The following is a 17,689-nucleotide window of genomic DNA, read 5'->3' as shown; positions in this document are numbered from 1 at the left end:
AACCAAAACGTAGTAATGTAAATGTAGCCTAACAATACTCTACTACAATACTACAGTTCTCCATTTGCAGCAAATTTTTTATCCTGTGTCGCCTTCTGTCCTTCACTTTACCTTTTCTTCATGTTCCTCCTTCACATCTAACTCCTCCTAATGTTGCCTCCTGCCTTACTTTTACTGCATCTGCCCCTTACACAACCCCCCCCTCTCCTTGCAGGAGGAGGAGTCCCCAGACAGCGGGGAGCTGAGGAGGGCGGAGAGCTCGCCCACCCCTCTGAAAAGAGATCGCTCCTTTTCGGAGCACGACCTGGCCTTGCTCCGTGCCGAGATGCTTCCTTCACTCTCTGAGTCGGCCCACCTGGGCGGGGGGGTCAGGCTGAGGGGGGAGAGGCCTCAGTCCAGGACGCTGAGCGGCGCCGGGCCGCCTCCTAACCACAGAGGTCAGTGTGTGTAAATGGAGACTGACTATCCTTGGTTTATACTTTTTTTATTTTTTATTTTCAAGTTTATTTATTGGGGACAATGCACACTAATAATACATAAAAGTAAAATCTGCCAGAATTAGCCTGGAGGCCTGGTGGTAAGGAGTCACCTCCTTCCTGGAACAGACCCCAGCACATCAGCTGAACTGTCAGGCCAGATCTCTCTCTCTCTCTCTCTCTCTCTCTCTCTCTCTCTCTCTCTCTCTCTCTCTCTCTCTCTCTCACACTTACACACTCACACACACACACACACACACCGATCAGGAGAGACAAGATGGCAGCATGTTTTAGTCCCTAAATTAATGTTGACAGTGCTGACTTCTTGTTATCTTTAAGTTAAGTTTAAAAGAGGCATAAGATTTAAGATTTTAAGTTTTCAATTTTTTGGGATAGAGTTCCACCCACAAGTAGCCCTAACTGAAACAGCTGTTTGACTAAATGCACTATTCCTTAACGGGACAGTGCATTCGTCTCTTGCTGCACTCCGTGTGGATCTGTCACCTTTATGAATGGTTTCTTCTATATAGAGCAATATACAGACAAAATACCCTCTCTTTTTTTTACAGGGCACTCGTTTTTAGATCAATGCTGGTCATGGAATTTCTTCAATATCACAGAATTTAGAGGATTCCAGCATTCCAAATAAGGAATATACCAGCAAAATTAAGTAATAATAATGGAGTTTAATTGCTTCACACATTCATTCAATAGTGGTTTTTGTCTCATCAATAGTTTGAACCAGACATCAATAGTGAAAACTTTTTGAAAAAAACTACTACAGTGTGTATACCTCCTACAGAGGCTCAAAATTCATTCAAGAGTTATTTTCAAAAACGTTAGTCTGGATTTCCATATAGAATCATGCTGATTTTTTGACCCTGGGAATAATTTTCAAGTTTAGTATTTAATTAAATCAGAATAAACGCCTTCAGATGTGTCATCTCATTTTCAACGGGCCCCCGCTAATGACCAATGAGTGAACCACCCTTTCCTTCTTTCAATCATTTTATTTTCTATTTCAATTTTAAACAGGTAATGCGCATGAAATAACGTGTCAGCGCATTAAAATAAAAAATGTTACATAATAAAGAAACTTAACTCCAAGAACCACCAACCATACAAACCCAATCAGACTCACAGACAAATAACAAAACCAAAAGCAAACAAAAGGGGGGACAACAACACAAACATTCATCAAATCATCTTCCATTTGACAACCACAATAACTGTGAGATGTTAAATGTGGACAAAACAATATCATGAGTGATTCATGATGTCGCGATATAGGGCTTAAATTTCATTCATCATGGTCCTAAAAAGGTCTTAAAAAGTCTTACATTTGACTTGGTGAAACCTGCAGAAACTGTGACACCAAAAACCAATGAGAAACATGTGAACAGAAAATGCAGTTGTTGTTCTGGATACTGTCATTTTAAAGTTAAAATTCTACTTTTGTTAATGGTCTCCCCAACCTTTGATGATAGAAATGCCATCACTTTATGCATTGAGGAGGCGCATTAAGGTTTTTCATCTTCCAAATGGAGTGTGTGATAAAAGGGCCCAAATATTATGAGAAAAATAAATAAAGAGTTGTGAGTAAAAATATATATAAAGTGAATCATAAATGAACACATGAGGGCACTATTGCAACTAAAAACATATCAGTTGTTCCAGTTTGCTCATGGCCTAACTTTCTACCAAATGTCATTGAAATGAAACTGGCTCTCTGTCACACTGCCATGCTTTACTGGAACACTTGATTATTGCAGAGCCAAGGTAATACAAGGTAACACCTGTGCTCTCCTACAGGACTTTCCTACTGTACATCTTCTTTTACAGGTATTCTAAACCAGGCTTTGTTAATATTCAGGAGTCTGAAGTTAGTTAAAGGGATAGTTTTTCTTTTTACGTGTGGTTGTGTGAAGTACTTCTCTATAGTCAAGGTATCAGTAGTCTTTCCTTGCCAGATCTTCCTCTTCAGTGCCGCGGAGGAAGGTCTGTCTAGTCCACACAGCATTCTGGGATGGGAGAAAAACGTGCTCTGGTTTATTGGCATTTCTTTAAACCAATCACAATCGTCTTGGACGGCGCTAAGCTCCAGACGGAGCCACGGTGCCTCTGCTAAATAGTCTCAGGAAGGAACTTGTTTTGGTGGAACGTGTACGTTCAAAAGTAGTTTTAGTCGTGCAACAGAAAACTCAGATTGGACAGATAGTCTAGCTAGCTGTCTGGATTTACCCTGCAGAGATCTGTATGGAGAAGTAGCTTTATACAACCCCACTTCTTAAAATGCGAACTATCCCTTTTAATCCCAACTACCTACTGCTGCAGCCCTTTTTAATTGGTTAGATTCTCCTTTTAAGAAAAGATCATCTGCTGTAGTGTTTGCTGCAGACTCTTGGCCCTCTGTGGCAGATGATTCACACTTCAGATGTTGCTTTCATTCTCCTCACCAAAAGGAGACACAGTGTCAGTTCTACTACAGCACAGTCTGTGGGGATTTTGATTTTACTTACAATTTAGCCAAGAACTGACATTAAACCCAAGCGCCCGCAAAACAGTTTATCTGAGTGCATTTAGATCATCGATATATTAGCCTAACACCCTTTTTAAAGTACCCAGCTCCTCTGCCTTCAGGCCTGAAAGGAGAGCAGTTGTGCATTAACCAGAAGGTCATGAAAAACCCCAACAACTACTTCTATTATTTTCATACCCCTTGTAACTATAGAATATCTATTCAATTGAAAGTAAAATGTTTTTAAAGCTTTCATTCCAAACAAAGAGGCAATAAAATGATTCACTTTTTGTGGAGACATTCTGTTCCCACTGCCTCCAATCTATCTCTATCCTCAGTTATACCTCAAGCACTAACCTCATTAAATTACTGTTACCTCACCGAAATAAGAGCTGAATAACGTGTCAGCTCATCGTGCTGAAGTCCTGACAGCCCTTGCTGACACGGAGTTGCCTGGTATTACATCTGCCTTACGAAGCTGTTGTGATGGATTCTAATCAAATATAAAACGTGCTGATAAAGTCTAATTGAGTGAAGGATGGGAGAAGCTAATGGCTTTGAATTGTGTGCTGCACGTAAGCCACAGGGAGGATGTTATCTGTTTGATGGCTGTGATTCGTGCATTAGCAGCCTGGCCGTCCATATCCAGAGGTAATTGTTTGAAAAAACTTGACCTGAATCCATTCTCGGTCCCTACATGGCTGAAAGCCGATCCACTCCGCCGCTGCATGCCACAAGCCTTAGACAATAAGAATTAGGGCTGCACGATGTGAGGAAAATATGCGATAACACTGTTGAATATAGCGTTAACGATATTACTTGCGATAAATAAACAGATATGCAAATGTGCTCACTTCTGCATTTCTGCTGCGTTCAGTATTCTGCTAAAATACAACACATTGCTTGTTGAATTTAAAACAATTGAAAGGAAATAATTTCCAACATTCTTTTATTGAACAAATTAAACATTGAATTAAATAAGCCCCACTAAAAAAAAGTGACTGTTACATTATAAAGTGCAGTTTTTTACTCCTATTTTCTTTCAACTAACGTCTCTGAGTGTCTTCTGCTATGTGTTTACTGCGCAAGTTGATATCGCGATGACGATATAAAAACGACATATTGTGCAGCCCTAATAAGAATAATGGATTGTATTATGTAGTAACTTGGCTCTGCCAACAGGGGACTCTCCAGCCTTAACCCAATGTGAGGATGTAAAGCCTGTAAGCCCCGGCTGTCACTGGCAGCTGATCCAAATTATATGTACTGCTGATGTTTACCGGCCTGTCCTGGCCTTCCTCGCTGCCTGTTTACTTTCCATTAGAGCCAAATTGACACCTTCCATTTGCAGGGATCGAAGAGGCACCCAGTTCCAGCTGTGTGTGGTCTACTTTTAACCCCCTCCCGCCATTAGTTAACTGAGCCTCTCCTGAGTTCCCCTTTTATAGACCAGCGGCTGAGCACACCTCTCACTGGGACCTAAGTTTCAGAGGCAGCAGCATGGGCTGAACCACTCCACTGAAGTCCAATGAATAATACATGACCGTGGTAGAGTCCATTGACACGCACTCCGATGGGCTGAGATCTGAGACGGAGCTGAGTGAAAGAGGCTGATCTGTAATTCATGGACTTGTTAGACTGGGATTTGTGTCCTCATTAGATCTGGTCGTCTTTAGTTCCCTCTGTCAAACTCTCATTATTTCCACTCTGTCTCTTTCACTTTTCATCCACCCCCACCCCAGCTTCTCTCCCAGTTCACGGCTGGGTGCCGCCCTCTCCGGCCCGCCTGTCTCTGAGTTCAGTGGACGAGACCACGGAGGGATCAGAGGCGGTGTCTGGCTCCAGAGCTGGAGACGAGCACCAGTGGATGGTGAGTTGGAATCACAGTCCTTTGCTCCATGTGAGGTCTCAGTGCTCCCACTGGTAATGACAATGCAAACAACTGCAAAATGATTCATCCCATCAAGTCAGTTTCAGCTATTACTGAGTCCTTAACGGTCCCACATTGTCCAACGTCTTCAATTATATAGCAGGTCAAGCGGTAGTCCGATGGATTTCAAACTTGACAGGTGTCTTGCTACGGGCACAAGTAAGTGCAGTGCCAAGTTTGACGTTGTTTGGATTAGAAATGCAAAAGATATCGTTAAATATATATCGGTAAAAGAAGCACACATTGGCTTTTGCTGCTCTAGCCGCTGGCCGCTTTGGCAGCTAAAATGTGACATCACCTCAGACCACAAAAATAGTAGCACTACTTTGGGCTGTTTTTGACTTTGAATAAACAAACGACAATTCCCAAATTTAAGGACGTTTTACAATCCCACACATGGAAAGCACAACTAGCTACGGACAACAAGTGGCATACAGAGCGTGATGCCACTTATAGGCAGGCTGTCTATCTAATAAAGCCAGACGTATCTGTATATATGTGTGTCAGTGTTTGAGGGCGTGTTTGGGGTGAAGGTAACCTGCACATCACAAGCAGATGCCACATGCAGAACGCTTTACAACGGGGGGATGCTTTTCTATTGTATTAAATTGCTATGAGCTGGCAGAATATAACATAATCTCAGAGATTATTCCTTCACAGTGCTGTGCAATGCGAGAAAATCTCAGAGCTGAACCGGGCAGACACATCAATTTTCATCAGAATCACCCTGGGTCGGGTTAATTAAGTCTACTGCTAACTCACAACACTAATAACATTACCGTTGCCAAAATACCCCCACTACTACACCTTTAACTGTCAAGCCTCTAAACCTGTATGGAAATAAACACCTCTGCTGAAATGTTAAATTAGTTAATGATCATACGACATGAGACATCTCTCTCTCTCTCTCTCTCTCTCTCTCTCTCTCTCTCTCTCTCTCTCTCTCTCTCTCTCTCTCTCTCTCTCTCTCTCTCTCTCTCTCTCTCTCTCTCGCGCAATCGCCGTTACAAAGGGCACTGCCCTAGGACAGTAAATACGGCAAAGTATTAAAACGCTCAAACCACAGACAAATGCACACAGCTTGTGTTCAGAAACGGTGCCTTTAAATGAGCCACCAGGACTCCAGGAGTGTACGTTTGTGATGTCACAACTATAATATAGATAGAAAGAAAGAAAGAAAGAAAGAAAAAGAAAGAAAGAAAGAAAGAGAGAGAAAGAAATAGGGCTGGGCAATATTGAAAAATATCACAATACCTTAGGACCAAATACATCAATGTCGATATTGTAGGGTTGACTTTTTTGTGCTTTCACAAAATATTGACACAATGAGAGTTTTGATAAATAATCATCAGTTATGTGGATACAATGACTAAGTGGGTAAAGGTAAATGATAAAACAGCTAGAACAGTCTGGTAAGTTCAGAAAATGACATCACTTTACTGTAATGCAGTCTTTAAAACCAGGAAAAGACAGGACTTATGCCATATTAGGATATTACTATATCCAAAATCTAAGATGATATCTAGTCCATAGCTGCCAATACTCCCGTTTTTCCCAGGTTTCTCCCGTTTTTTTGCCCAACCTGGCAACCTTTAACCCTCAACCTGGCAACCTATAACCCAGGTGGGCAGTTGATCTCTGCGCAAGCTTCACGGGAAGTTCAGACCCGAAAGCAAGCAGATTAAAATGGCAGGTGAAGGCAGTGTTCCTGCAAAGAAATCGAAATATAGCTGTAAATTTCAACATGTTGGGCACAACCATTTACATGCATCTTACATATAGTCATATCGACAACCTCCACGCTTTTTGTAAGGTGTGTCGCATTGATTTAAATGTAGCGCACGGCGAGGAAAATGACATCACCCGCCACATTAGAACACAGCGGCACGATCGCGCAGAAGAAACACATAAGGGCACACGGGCGATTTCATCCTTCATCATGGAAGAACGGACCGAGGCAGAACACGTGAAGCAAGCTGAACTCAAGATGGCAATGTTGGTAGCACAGACATGCCCCCGCACAAATCTCCCAGATTTTGAAAACCAAATGTTGGCAGGTATGATCTAGTCTCATATATCGATATAATATCAATATATTGCCCAGGCCTAGGTAGAAAGTGCCGCTACAGTCCCGTTACAGTGTTAGTCATTCCCCGACTGCAATGACGGTGCAGAGACTCCGAGAGCACCGATATTAAAGTGCAGGGGGCGGCCTGGTAGCTCACCTGGTAGAGCGTGCACCCAATATACCAAGGCTCAGTCCTTACCGCAGTGGCCCAGGGTTCGATTCCAATCTGTGGCCCTTTGCTGCATCTCTTACCCCCTTCTCTCTCTCTCCCCCCTTTCCTGGCTACAGCTGTCCTATCAATTAGAGGCCAAAATGCAAAAAAAAAAAAAATAGATGCAGTGCAGGATAGAGTGTCCTCAAAAACGTTTACGGTGGAACAAATAAAGTAGTGTTCATAATATAGAGACTCATTTTTGCAATGTTTTGCCTGAGATTGCAAAGTGTCACATAGATGTCAGATGACATCTATCAATCTACTGCTCACTATAGAGTGAACTATTGAGTGGACTGACTGACTGATCTCCGCTCTTCTTCTGCTGTCGGCTGTGTTCAGGAGGAGTTCAGCCACCCAGTGGAGAGTCTCGCATTGACAGTGGATGAGGTCATCAATGTGCGCAGAGTGCTAGTCAAAGCAGAGATGGAGAAGTTTCTTCAGAGTAAAGAGCTTTACAGTAACCTGAAGAGAGGCAAGGTAATGGACTGGAACTTCCTTTGTTGCTATGTCACAGTACTATGTACAGTAAATGGACTCAATTTTGTGTGTGTGTGTGTGTGTGTGTGTGTGTGTGTGTGTGTGTGTGTGTGTGTGTGTGTGTGTGTGTGTGTGTGTGTGTGTGTGTGTGTGTAGGTTTGCTGCTGCTGCAAAGTAAAATTCCCTCTCTTCTCATGGCCATCTACCTGCTTACTGTGTAAAAGGTATCAGAGAAAACTTTTCCTCTCACCTGTTAAGGATTCATGAAATGTTTAATCCACATTTATCTTTAAATGCTACATGATGTTTGGTCCAGGGCATTAGCCAAGATTTTACTGGGGTCATAAGTCTATTTTGTGACTGATGGGAACAACAATCTTTGACATTGGTCCAGGGATACACATGTTAAAATATGTTGGCTCTTTACACGCTAAAAGCATTGTTTTTTTAAATGGAGTCTGGTGGGTTTAGCTCTAGCGACTTCAGAACTGTTTCTAGTTAAACAGAAAGAATCTTAAAGAGGTTTTATAAAAGTCTATCTTTGTAGGGATCCTTAGCATAATGTTGTCAGACACTTAGAATAATAATCTGAGCCTGTCAGCGATAAAAACAGAATTTATAGTGGACAGAATTGACGATGCCCCATGGGGTTACATTGCAGCCTGGTCAGTCAGTCAGTCAAAACGATATTGTAGTGTTGACTATTGGTGCTTTCACAAAATATTTACACATTTTTTTATAAATAATCATCAGTAATGTGTATATAATGATTAAGTGGGTAAAGGGAAATAATAGAATAGTTACAACAGTCTGGGAAGTTCAGAACATGATATCACTTTACTGTAATCCAGCCTTTACAACCAGGAAAAGACACCACTTATGCCATATTACGATATCCAAAATCTAAGACGATAGCTAGTCTCATATCACGATATCGATATAATATCGATATATTGCCCAGCTCTACACAACACATAGGAAAATAGGGTCCAGGATGAAAAAAACGGTAGTCACCCTTTAAGCTATGATGGCCTCAAATCAAAACAAGGCATTATTTTAACAATTTTAATAGTGAAGCTAATTATTGTTAGTGGAAATGCTTAACAGCCCAGTTAACCCCCCCCTGATTCATCATGGTTATTGTTGGGTCTGCCACCTTTTAGTCGATTAGTCGACTAATCGGTCGTTTTGGTCTTAGTCGACTAAGATTTCTTTAGTCGATTAGTAATTTTTTTATGCTTATTCATCCTTAATTATTTATTTCAGGAAACTTCTGAGCACATTTATGGTAAACACAAGATTTAAAGTGGTGCTTTTGCAGGATTAATTGTGGAGAAACTCAGTTTTACAGATGGTTAATTAACTACATTTATATTGTGCTTTTCTAGTCTTAACCACCTCTCAAAGAGCACAGCTCTGTCAATTAAATCAACTAATCGATTAGTCGACAAAATCCTGTAAGTGTTAGTCAACTAAGAATATCTTTAGTCGAGGACAGCCCAAGTTATTTTATGATACAAGCTAGGAAAAATCTTACTTCTTATCTGTTTAACATTCAGGAATACAGGTGTATTGATTCATACTTGTTTCTATTACAGATCTGTCTGCGGCTCCTGCAGTGCAAAGGTAACTTTAAGAATTTATAAGCTGTGTTAGTGATCAAGTGCTTTTAGCTGTATGGCTCTGTGCTTGTTTGGCTATGTAATTGCTTTGCAAAATTGTATATTGTACCACTTAACACATTATTTTAGTTTGTCAAGTCAATCAATTTTATTTGTCACATGAAATCGTAAAAGGTGCAATTCCAGTGAAATGTAATCCCAGTACATCGTTTAGTGAAGCGTCTGGTATTTCTGTTGACGTCATTTCTTCTGTTGTTCTTTTGTCGGTTTTGATCTGTTGCCTCAGTCCCAGCCCGTGTTGGATGTCTGGTTCTGTGCTCTGTAGGTTTGAAATTTAGGCTGTTTGGAGTTTCTGTGTTTTTTGTGGTTATAAATGATGTGTGTGCTGTTTGTTGGGGTGCTGTGACTCATTTGTGTTTTGTAACATTATTTTAGTTTCAATAAATACTTTCCTCCCCCCCAAAACAACCCCATAGGTCATTTGTACAAGTCATTTATAACTACCCATATTTACGTTTATTGTGGCGGCGACCTCTAGTGGCCGTAGTCAGGTGACGTAGTATGAAGGGCTACAAAGTCTGCGTAGGGAGCAACCCTGTCACTGCCCCATCTGTACCTGACACCTGATTTGTTCTACACGTCGTACATCCTGCACATGTCAACCCAATGTAGCTGGCTATTTAGCTGTCTAACTGCTAAACTACTTCAGACTCGCTCGACTGAGTTTGAATGCTGCTGCGTGATGCGTGCCTTAATCAATTCACGTTCTGAATGAAACCGAATGTTTGTTTTTTCTGAAGCTGATGATGGAAGTATCTAAGCATCTAGTTGCCCATGCACAGTACCGATCGGGCAGGATGTACGGATTGGTGCGAAAGCCCCCAGGATGAGCGCTGGGCTTGAAAGTCAATTTGACATCGGGGCCATGTAATTATATTTTGCGTGATGCCATTGGGCCCAACATACTTTTTCCCATAGACTTGCATACATTGTTAAAGAGACATCTGTAAATCAGCGGATCATTTTATTAAAGTTACATCAACCTACCAGTGTGAACACTTAAATAGCCCTTATTTAAATCATTATTTTCCTTCCTCTGCTCATATGAATGAGCAACAGATTAGTTTAAAAAATGTCCCGTGGAAGATCCAGCAAATTTTCTACACAAAAGTCCAAATTTTTTGGCCTCATGCGCTCATGTACTGAGCAACCTTTATAGGAATAAACCCTGTATACAATTCTTTCATACATCCGCGATCTAGACACTACTCTATGAAAGTTGCTCAGTGGCGCACTAAGCCCAAAAAGTTTGACTTCGGTGCATAAAATTACCCAGATCTTGAGTTCAGCTTCAGCGCTATTGGGCCCACAGACCAGGCGCATTAGAGACTTAAGCCGGCCAAAAAGTGTTTTTGTAGCCCAGAGGCATCATGCGACAGACCCGGAAGTTGTAATTCCACGGTTTGGCCACTATGAGCTCATACTCTGCTTCTGACTGGCTAGCTAGTCTTTACCTAGGTACTGCACATGTGTGACTCCCAACAAAAATATGATGTTGTTTGAAAATGAAACCATGTACATTAACCCTATTCTGGTACAACCTCTAAATACAATTATGAACCTGAAAATAATATGAGGTCCTTTAAACTGCGACCATTACTTTTTAGTTATGAGGACATGTGACCTCCTACCACCAGTAGGGGTACTAATTTAGGAAACACTCCTGCGAGTCGTATTAGAGGTTATGAACAAGGACCAATGTGGTCGTATGGGTTGGAGGACTGTGTTTGATTAGATTATATGTTCATTTGTGACTGTGTGAGTTGTGTGACAGCTAATTGTCATGGTTATTTGCTGTGTAAGTGTGGCGTCCTTAGTTTTTATGTATTTTGAATCAATAGGCTGTACTTGGAGACTCTCTAAATACTTTAATAAAGCCTGTTGTGTCTCCTCACAATAAAGCTCTCTTCCTCTTCTCTTTTCTCTGTCTCATTGTTGTCCTCTTGTGCCTCTTCCTGTGCTCCAGATGAAGATTCCCTCGAAGAAGATGGCCCATATTCCTGTGTACACTGTAGGCTTCCACAGCGCCCCAAAGAGCCATGGACACAAAAGCCAAGTCTATAAGTGAGTCTGCATTTATCTACAGACCCACCACAGAGAGTGTAAAGGCTCAATTATACTGTACTCCCAAACAGACAGCTGTGGATACCGCGGATGCGTAGTAGTTCTATTTATACTATCCGCTTGGAAGCTTTTTGGTTTTTGGCCCCTTTTTTTAGAAGAAACAACTCGCACATCCAAAAATTCTTCTGTGCAGGTGCATTCGAAAATAACATCAACTTGGTTTTTGGCCCCTAAAATCTTTGAAATTAAATAATCTAAAAAGGAAAAATCTATGTTTTGAACTGGCCACACCCTGTGACATATGCAACCTGTGACGAGGGGTCGCATAGCTTAATTTTAAGAAATATCACAATCTAAGCGGCAATTTGTCACAAGATTTATTGATCACATTCATACTTTATTATTTTATTTATTTTATTTAATGTTTATTTGGCAGGGACACATGCATAGAACATTGCTTTATAAAGAATACAAAGTAGATGCCACGCATACAGGTTTATAGCCATGACTAATTTGCAACCCCTGTCCCTGTTTAGGCTTTTAAAATTAAAACAAAGTACAGAGTATTAATATAAAATTTGTAACTATTAAAATATATCTATATATCTTATATCTTGTATACTCCTCAGAGGTGCCACCCTATGCATTTTGGACTTGCCATTGGTCCAAAATGGTGCCACCCTTTTTCCAATTTCAACCTTTCAGACATCATATCTCATAATCTAATAGACAAACTAGCATGTGCCGTGCCTAACATCAGCATGTTGAAACCAGCTGATGGTTTTGCTGCGACTCAGCTGTTCAAGTCTCAGAGGCTGGTTTTAGAATGTAGGCGTCTCCTGTTTCAACAGCCAATAGAGAAGTCAGCTATAAACTACTCAAATAAAATTATCCATAATCCATTTTATTTTTATGTTAGAAACAGCTGGTCAAAATGGCAGAGTTTTAGACGGAGCCTCAACGAGCACCTGAAAGCACGGTAGCGTTATATGGTTAAGCGAGATAGAGAGAGACTGAAGAGAGAGAGCGCCCAGTAGCGTTAGAACAAAGCTGTGAATCAGAAAAATAAAACGGGTTTTCGCCGATTCATCACTAGTGTAACTGTAGCAAGCATCTATCAGTAATGTTATCCACATTCATATTTAGACAAAACAAATGATATATCCAGCTACAAAAAAAAACAACAGTCAGAAGTTAGAACGGAAGTACAAATGGGCCCTTGTTGTGGAGATGATCCAGCGTCTCGTCTCATTGGTGTGAACCAGCAGCTTCCAGAACGCTGCAGACCGACTCTTTGCAAGAAGTTGCAAGTTTCAACTTGTCTCGTCACCTATCTTTGGTGTAAACTGGGCTTTAGACAACTGACAATTTGACCTGATGATGGTGCTAGCTTTAAAAATCCACTCTGTGCTCACCATTGTTTTTGTCATACACTGTATAGAGACCGAGCGCATTTAAGTTTTCGCCCCCACCGGAGGGGTAAAGAACTTCATATAGAACGTCATATATTGCTTTAAAATGACAGCCCCAAGCAAAGATGTCTTATTTGTTAAATGGCTGTTGCCTCGATGCGTCTCTTCCTCGACTCCTCGGCTCCAGTCTCCTGTGGGCGAGACTAAGGCTGCATCTCATAACCCTTATTTATGTTATGAGATGCATAGTCTTGCTTTGCCAGACCTTCCTCCACAGCGCTGCAGAGGAGGGTCTGGCTAGTCCACACAGCATTCCTGGGATAAACAACGTGCTTTGGTTTATTGGCATTTCTTTAAACCAATCACAATCATAATTAAGCGCCGGACAGAGCAACAGTGCCTCTGCTAAATAGTCTCGGGAAGGAACTGGTTTTGGTGGAACATGTGGACGTTCAAAAGTAGTTTTAAAACTCCGATTGGACAGATAGTCTTTACCCTGCAGAGATCTGAGGAGCAGTTAACCCTAGTCCTCACTAATCCACCAGAGGTTAGAACACCAACACAGAGACAGAGGAAGGGGACGGACATCCAGCCAAATTTCCGGCAGCAATGGCGCAACCCCAGAAGTGGAACGTCGTGGATATAGACTATGAGATGTATTGTCTGACGCAAGGAGGGGAGGCGAGGAAAGGAATCGGGGATGCACAATCTGCTACAGTCTGCCCCTCCGTCAAGCCGCTGATTGCTAACCTTCTCCAACCTAAGCACGAACCGCCTCTGTGCTTACCTCAACCAATAGCAGATTGCCTACTCAATCCCTCCCCCCCTCATCCTTTTGTTATATAATCAGTGCAGGGCCTCTTCCGAGGCCTCTAAGCAGCCATTATGTAATAATTACCCAGCTGTCATTAATATCCTCACTCCTTGTGCCTGTGTGAAGACAGACAAGGAAATGAGAGTAAGAGATGGACGGAAAGAGGGATGAAGTGAGAGTGCTAGACACTGAGTTGGAGTGAGAGTACTGTATGCAGGCATGGTGACACCTTTCATCAGCACCCGGCCGCGCAGCTATCGGGACAGAAATAGTAGGATTTATATAACGCAAATGTTAGCCTTATTTTAATCATAAAAGATGACCTTAATCTTTTTGTTAGTGACCATGCTGGTTCCATCCCAGCGCGGCTTGTCTTTCTTTTCATTTGTTGCACAATTGATCATGTTGTGTGTTTATGTTAAATAAGCTTCGAGAGGCAAACAAGAAAATAGTCTAGCTTTATTTTTGCCAGCTGCTCAGCTGAGTTACTGTGAGAAATTACAGTTACAGTATGTGTTTATCTTTTTGACAGTCAATAATAATGTATTCACTTTTGAAAATGCTGCCACAAAAAAGATATTAACCCTCATGTTGTCCCCGGGTCAAATTTGAAGTTTTCTTTATACCAGAAAATATGGGACGTCGAAATAAGCACCAAAAATGTAAAAAAACAACAACAAACTAATGACAAAATGTCTGGAAAAGCAACGTCAAAGCTTCGGAAAAAGGGCCCAAAACGTCAGAAAAACCACAAAAATCGTCAGAAAAAGTGCCCTAAACATTGAAAAAGATATAAATGTTGAAAACGTTAACAAATTATAAGTGGCACAATATACTTAGTGAACAAGAGCACAGTGTGACTGTATATAACAAGTGAAAAAAAATGTAGGACTACTCCAAAAATATATCTGCATTTTAGTTATAGTACCTCAATTTTTGGACATAGCCTATTACATTAACTGTGCTCCACCTCTGTATTGATATAAATGAGAAACCTTTTTCCATCCTCCCTGTCCGTCTGCAGGTCCCTGCGCAGCTTATCCCGCCGCTCAGTGGAGGAGGAGTTCCCCCACCTGTATGCCCACGGCTGCACGCTGCGTGACATCTGCGCCGAATGCACCAAATTCGTCGCCGACGTCATTTCTTCCAGCCGCCGGAGTCTGGACATCCTCAACAACACTCCCAAGAGGGAGGCCAAAGCTGCTGCTGCTGCTGTCCCTCAGAGACCACTGCTGCAACGCCAATCACACCTCAACACTTGCCCTGATTCACATTCTCCCCAACCTCACCCTCAGTGTCACCCTCCACCTCACCCACAGCCACAGTGTCACCCCCAGCTCCCTCCCCAGTCCCATCAGCAGCAGCAACAGCAGCGGCTTCATGCGTCTTTGCCGTCTCATTCGCCGCAGTTCCACACCAAGACTATCAACAATGCGAATCAATGAGTAGAGTGACTTTTTATCCCTTTCTGCCCCCATATACACACACACACAAACACACACACTCATAATGAGTTGTGCTCCTGCACTACACTGTGTACACACACAGAGAGAGTAGGGTTCTTTAAGGGTTCACGTGGTGTATGCACATCAGCAATAGCCATGAAATTGGTTCAAATAAATATTAATCCATAATCCAGGGAGGGTCCTTCAAAGTTCTTTTAAATATTGTTGGTGATGGTCTGGAGCATTAATTGTGTTATTTAATTGGTGTGCTGATCTATAAACTTAAAGATTTCCCCCCACCCGGAGCTAAACTGTATAGAACCCTTTTTAGTAAGAATCTAGGGACTCTAACCACCATCCCCTCACCATCCAATTCCTAACTACATTATCTTCCATATCTAACCATCTCACCCAGCAGATGTGCTCACATGCACAGAACACCTCCCCCACCCCACCCCACCCCCTATTCACTTTATAGGTTTGAGTAAGAAGCAGTTCAGTCTGTATCTGCCATATCTGCAGCACCATGACTCCGCTGCCTGATGCTCCCAGCTGCTGGGAGGCGGGGGCAGACGAGGGGAAGTACCGGTGGTTCTGGGAGGAAACCCTGAGAGAGAAGAAGAAGGCGGAGGTGGTGTTGGGTGCTGGTAGTTTGAGGACAGAAGCTGCGCAGCAAAGGGTCAACATGTTACCCTAGCATTTTAGCTCTCTGTGGTTGCCTTGTTCTTGTCACGAATGTAACATAGGACACAGACACCGAATTGTAAAATGATAAGCTTGTACACACAGCATAATGACATTTATTTTTAATCATCCAAAAAGGGATTTTTAACGAGTGGCTGCTGCATAACGAGGCTTCTTTTGCATTTTAGACGTGCTTATAAAGTCCCAGGTAGAGCTGGATGAGGTGTGATAGCGGCGACACTGTGAATGTATCGGTGCTGAAGCTGCAGACTGACGCAGCATGATGATGATGATGTTGATGATGATGATGATGATGATGTGAAGCGAGCAGATGAAACTCCCGCCTCTCTCACTCCCCATGGACGCTTGCAATCTGCTCTGGTTTTGTAAACACTAAGTAAACCTCAACTGCAATAAAATCTAATGACAAACACGACCGAGTGCTCTGTCTGGGTTTTACTGTTCACTTGTGCGTGATGTGTTCAGCCACATAACAGCCTCACTGGTCACAGAGCTGCACTTCATAAATAAATGGAAACTATTTTTCTTTCTTGGAAGAAAAACCCCATTGGTAAAGATTAAATATGCACAAGTAATAGCTAATGAACCCACTCTTATAGGATGATTAAAAGAGCATTTTGTTGGTACATACAGTAGAAAACCATTTTTAATAAAAGGCCTGAACAAAACTTTTAAATTACTCTTACCTCATCTGAGGATACCTTATTCTTTTACCAGGATTTACCCTTACTGCACATAATATAACTATTATGATGTGTTGTACAACGGCCAATGTGGAAATGTGTTGTCTAGTGGCAGTCTCTCCATGCAACGTGAACGTGAACGTGCAGAGTGATGCAACAGTCTGTGTACTTTATGTCTGTATGTGTGTACTATGTTGTGTGGAATTCTTAAAGAGAAGCAGATATTGTTTGTCTATGAAAAATTTCCTTCAGGACAATAAAAAAATCTATCTTAACAACTACAATAGATAGAAGAACTAAGCAGGGAAGTTGTCTTGATTAGTTAGTAATTTGAACTAGATATTTATACAATACATACAGGTCCTTAATGTGAGGCCATATTGCTGCAGATTATTTACATCCATCTATTTCCCTCTGTTCTTTAGTGTTGAACTTGGAAGTGAAAGTCAAATTCCCAACATCTTTATGATGCACTTCCTGTCAGGCACATGCCTAGAACATTAAAAGAAAACCATCCCCAAAGTGGGGCCCCTGCCACCCACAACCTCTCGTACCCTTTTTCCACCAAGATAAGTGCATGAATGAAGGTTTTTAAATGTGGGAAAACTTGCTTAAAATAGGCAATAGACTCCTATCCCGTTGCCAGTAGATGTCGTCACAAATGTGCCAGAAAACCGAGTCGGTGAAAGCAGCATGGAGGCCAGTTACGGTGGTTACTTCTTTCATCATTTACTTATTCAGTCTCTCTTTTAACCCTTGTGTTGTCCTCCGGGGTCAAAACTGAAAATCAACAATCAATCAATGTTCTTTTTTTAAATAGTTTATTTTTATATAGTTTTATCGCCTTGTTAGATGCTTTTTTGCAAAGCTTTTATTCTGATGTTTTCCAGGCTTTCAATGCCAAAACATGGCAGGAAGTAAAATAAGACATGACGCAGGAGAAACAGAAGCTGAATCTCATCATCCTTATTTGACAGCTCCTCGGTCCTCCGCTGACCCGGAAGTGGTTCTGTCCCTCCTCGGTGAAGGCTGTCTAAAAGATCTTTTTTCGTCCCCGAGGAGCGAGGATGGTTCACCGAGGAGCTATAGGCAAGGATACACGAGAGCAGCCTTCCTGGAAGCCATGCAGCTGAAGGAGTTGCTAACTCTGCCCAAACAGCTGACCAATTCATGTGAATCTTCAGAGGAAAGACATCTCATC

General features: G+C 41.8%; 1 protein-coding gene across 2 annotated transcripts in view; it reads left to right on the top strand.

Annotated features, from left to right (window-relative positions):
- The window catches only part of spire2 (spire-type actin nucleation factor 2), a 44,866-nt gene extending 28,646 nt beyond the window's left edge, over positions 1-16,220 (top strand). For both annotated transcript variants that reach the window (XM_028586215.1, XM_028586214.1), the window contains 7 exons: positions 215-437; positions 4,737-4,864; positions 7,546-7,683; positions 7,840-7,907; positions 9,282-9,309; positions 11,332-11,429; positions 14,680-16,220. In XM_028586215.1, coding sequence (XP_028442016.1) covers positions 215-437; positions 4,737-4,864; positions 7,546-7,683; positions 7,840-7,907; positions 9,282-9,309; positions 11,332-11,429; positions 14,680-15,100 — 1,104 coding nt within the window. In that variant the 3' untranslated portion in view covers positions 15,101-16,220. The remainder of the gene's footprint in view (positions 1-214; positions 438-4,736; positions 4,865-7,545; positions 7,684-7,839; positions 7,908-9,281; positions 9,310-11,331; positions 11,430-14,679) is intronic.
- Positions 16,221-17,689: the final 1,469 nt, after the last annotated feature.

The sequence above is a fragment of the Perca flavescens genome, chromosome 8 (genome assembly GCF_004354835.1).
Source record: "Perca flavescens isolate YP-PL-M2 chromosome 8, PFLA_1.0, whole genome shotgun sequence".
NCBI classification, from domain to species: domain Eukaryota; kingdom Metazoa; phylum Chordata; class Actinopteri; order Perciformes; family Percidae; genus Perca; species Perca flavescens.
This window is presented reverse-complemented; position numbering and strand designations above follow the sequence as displayed.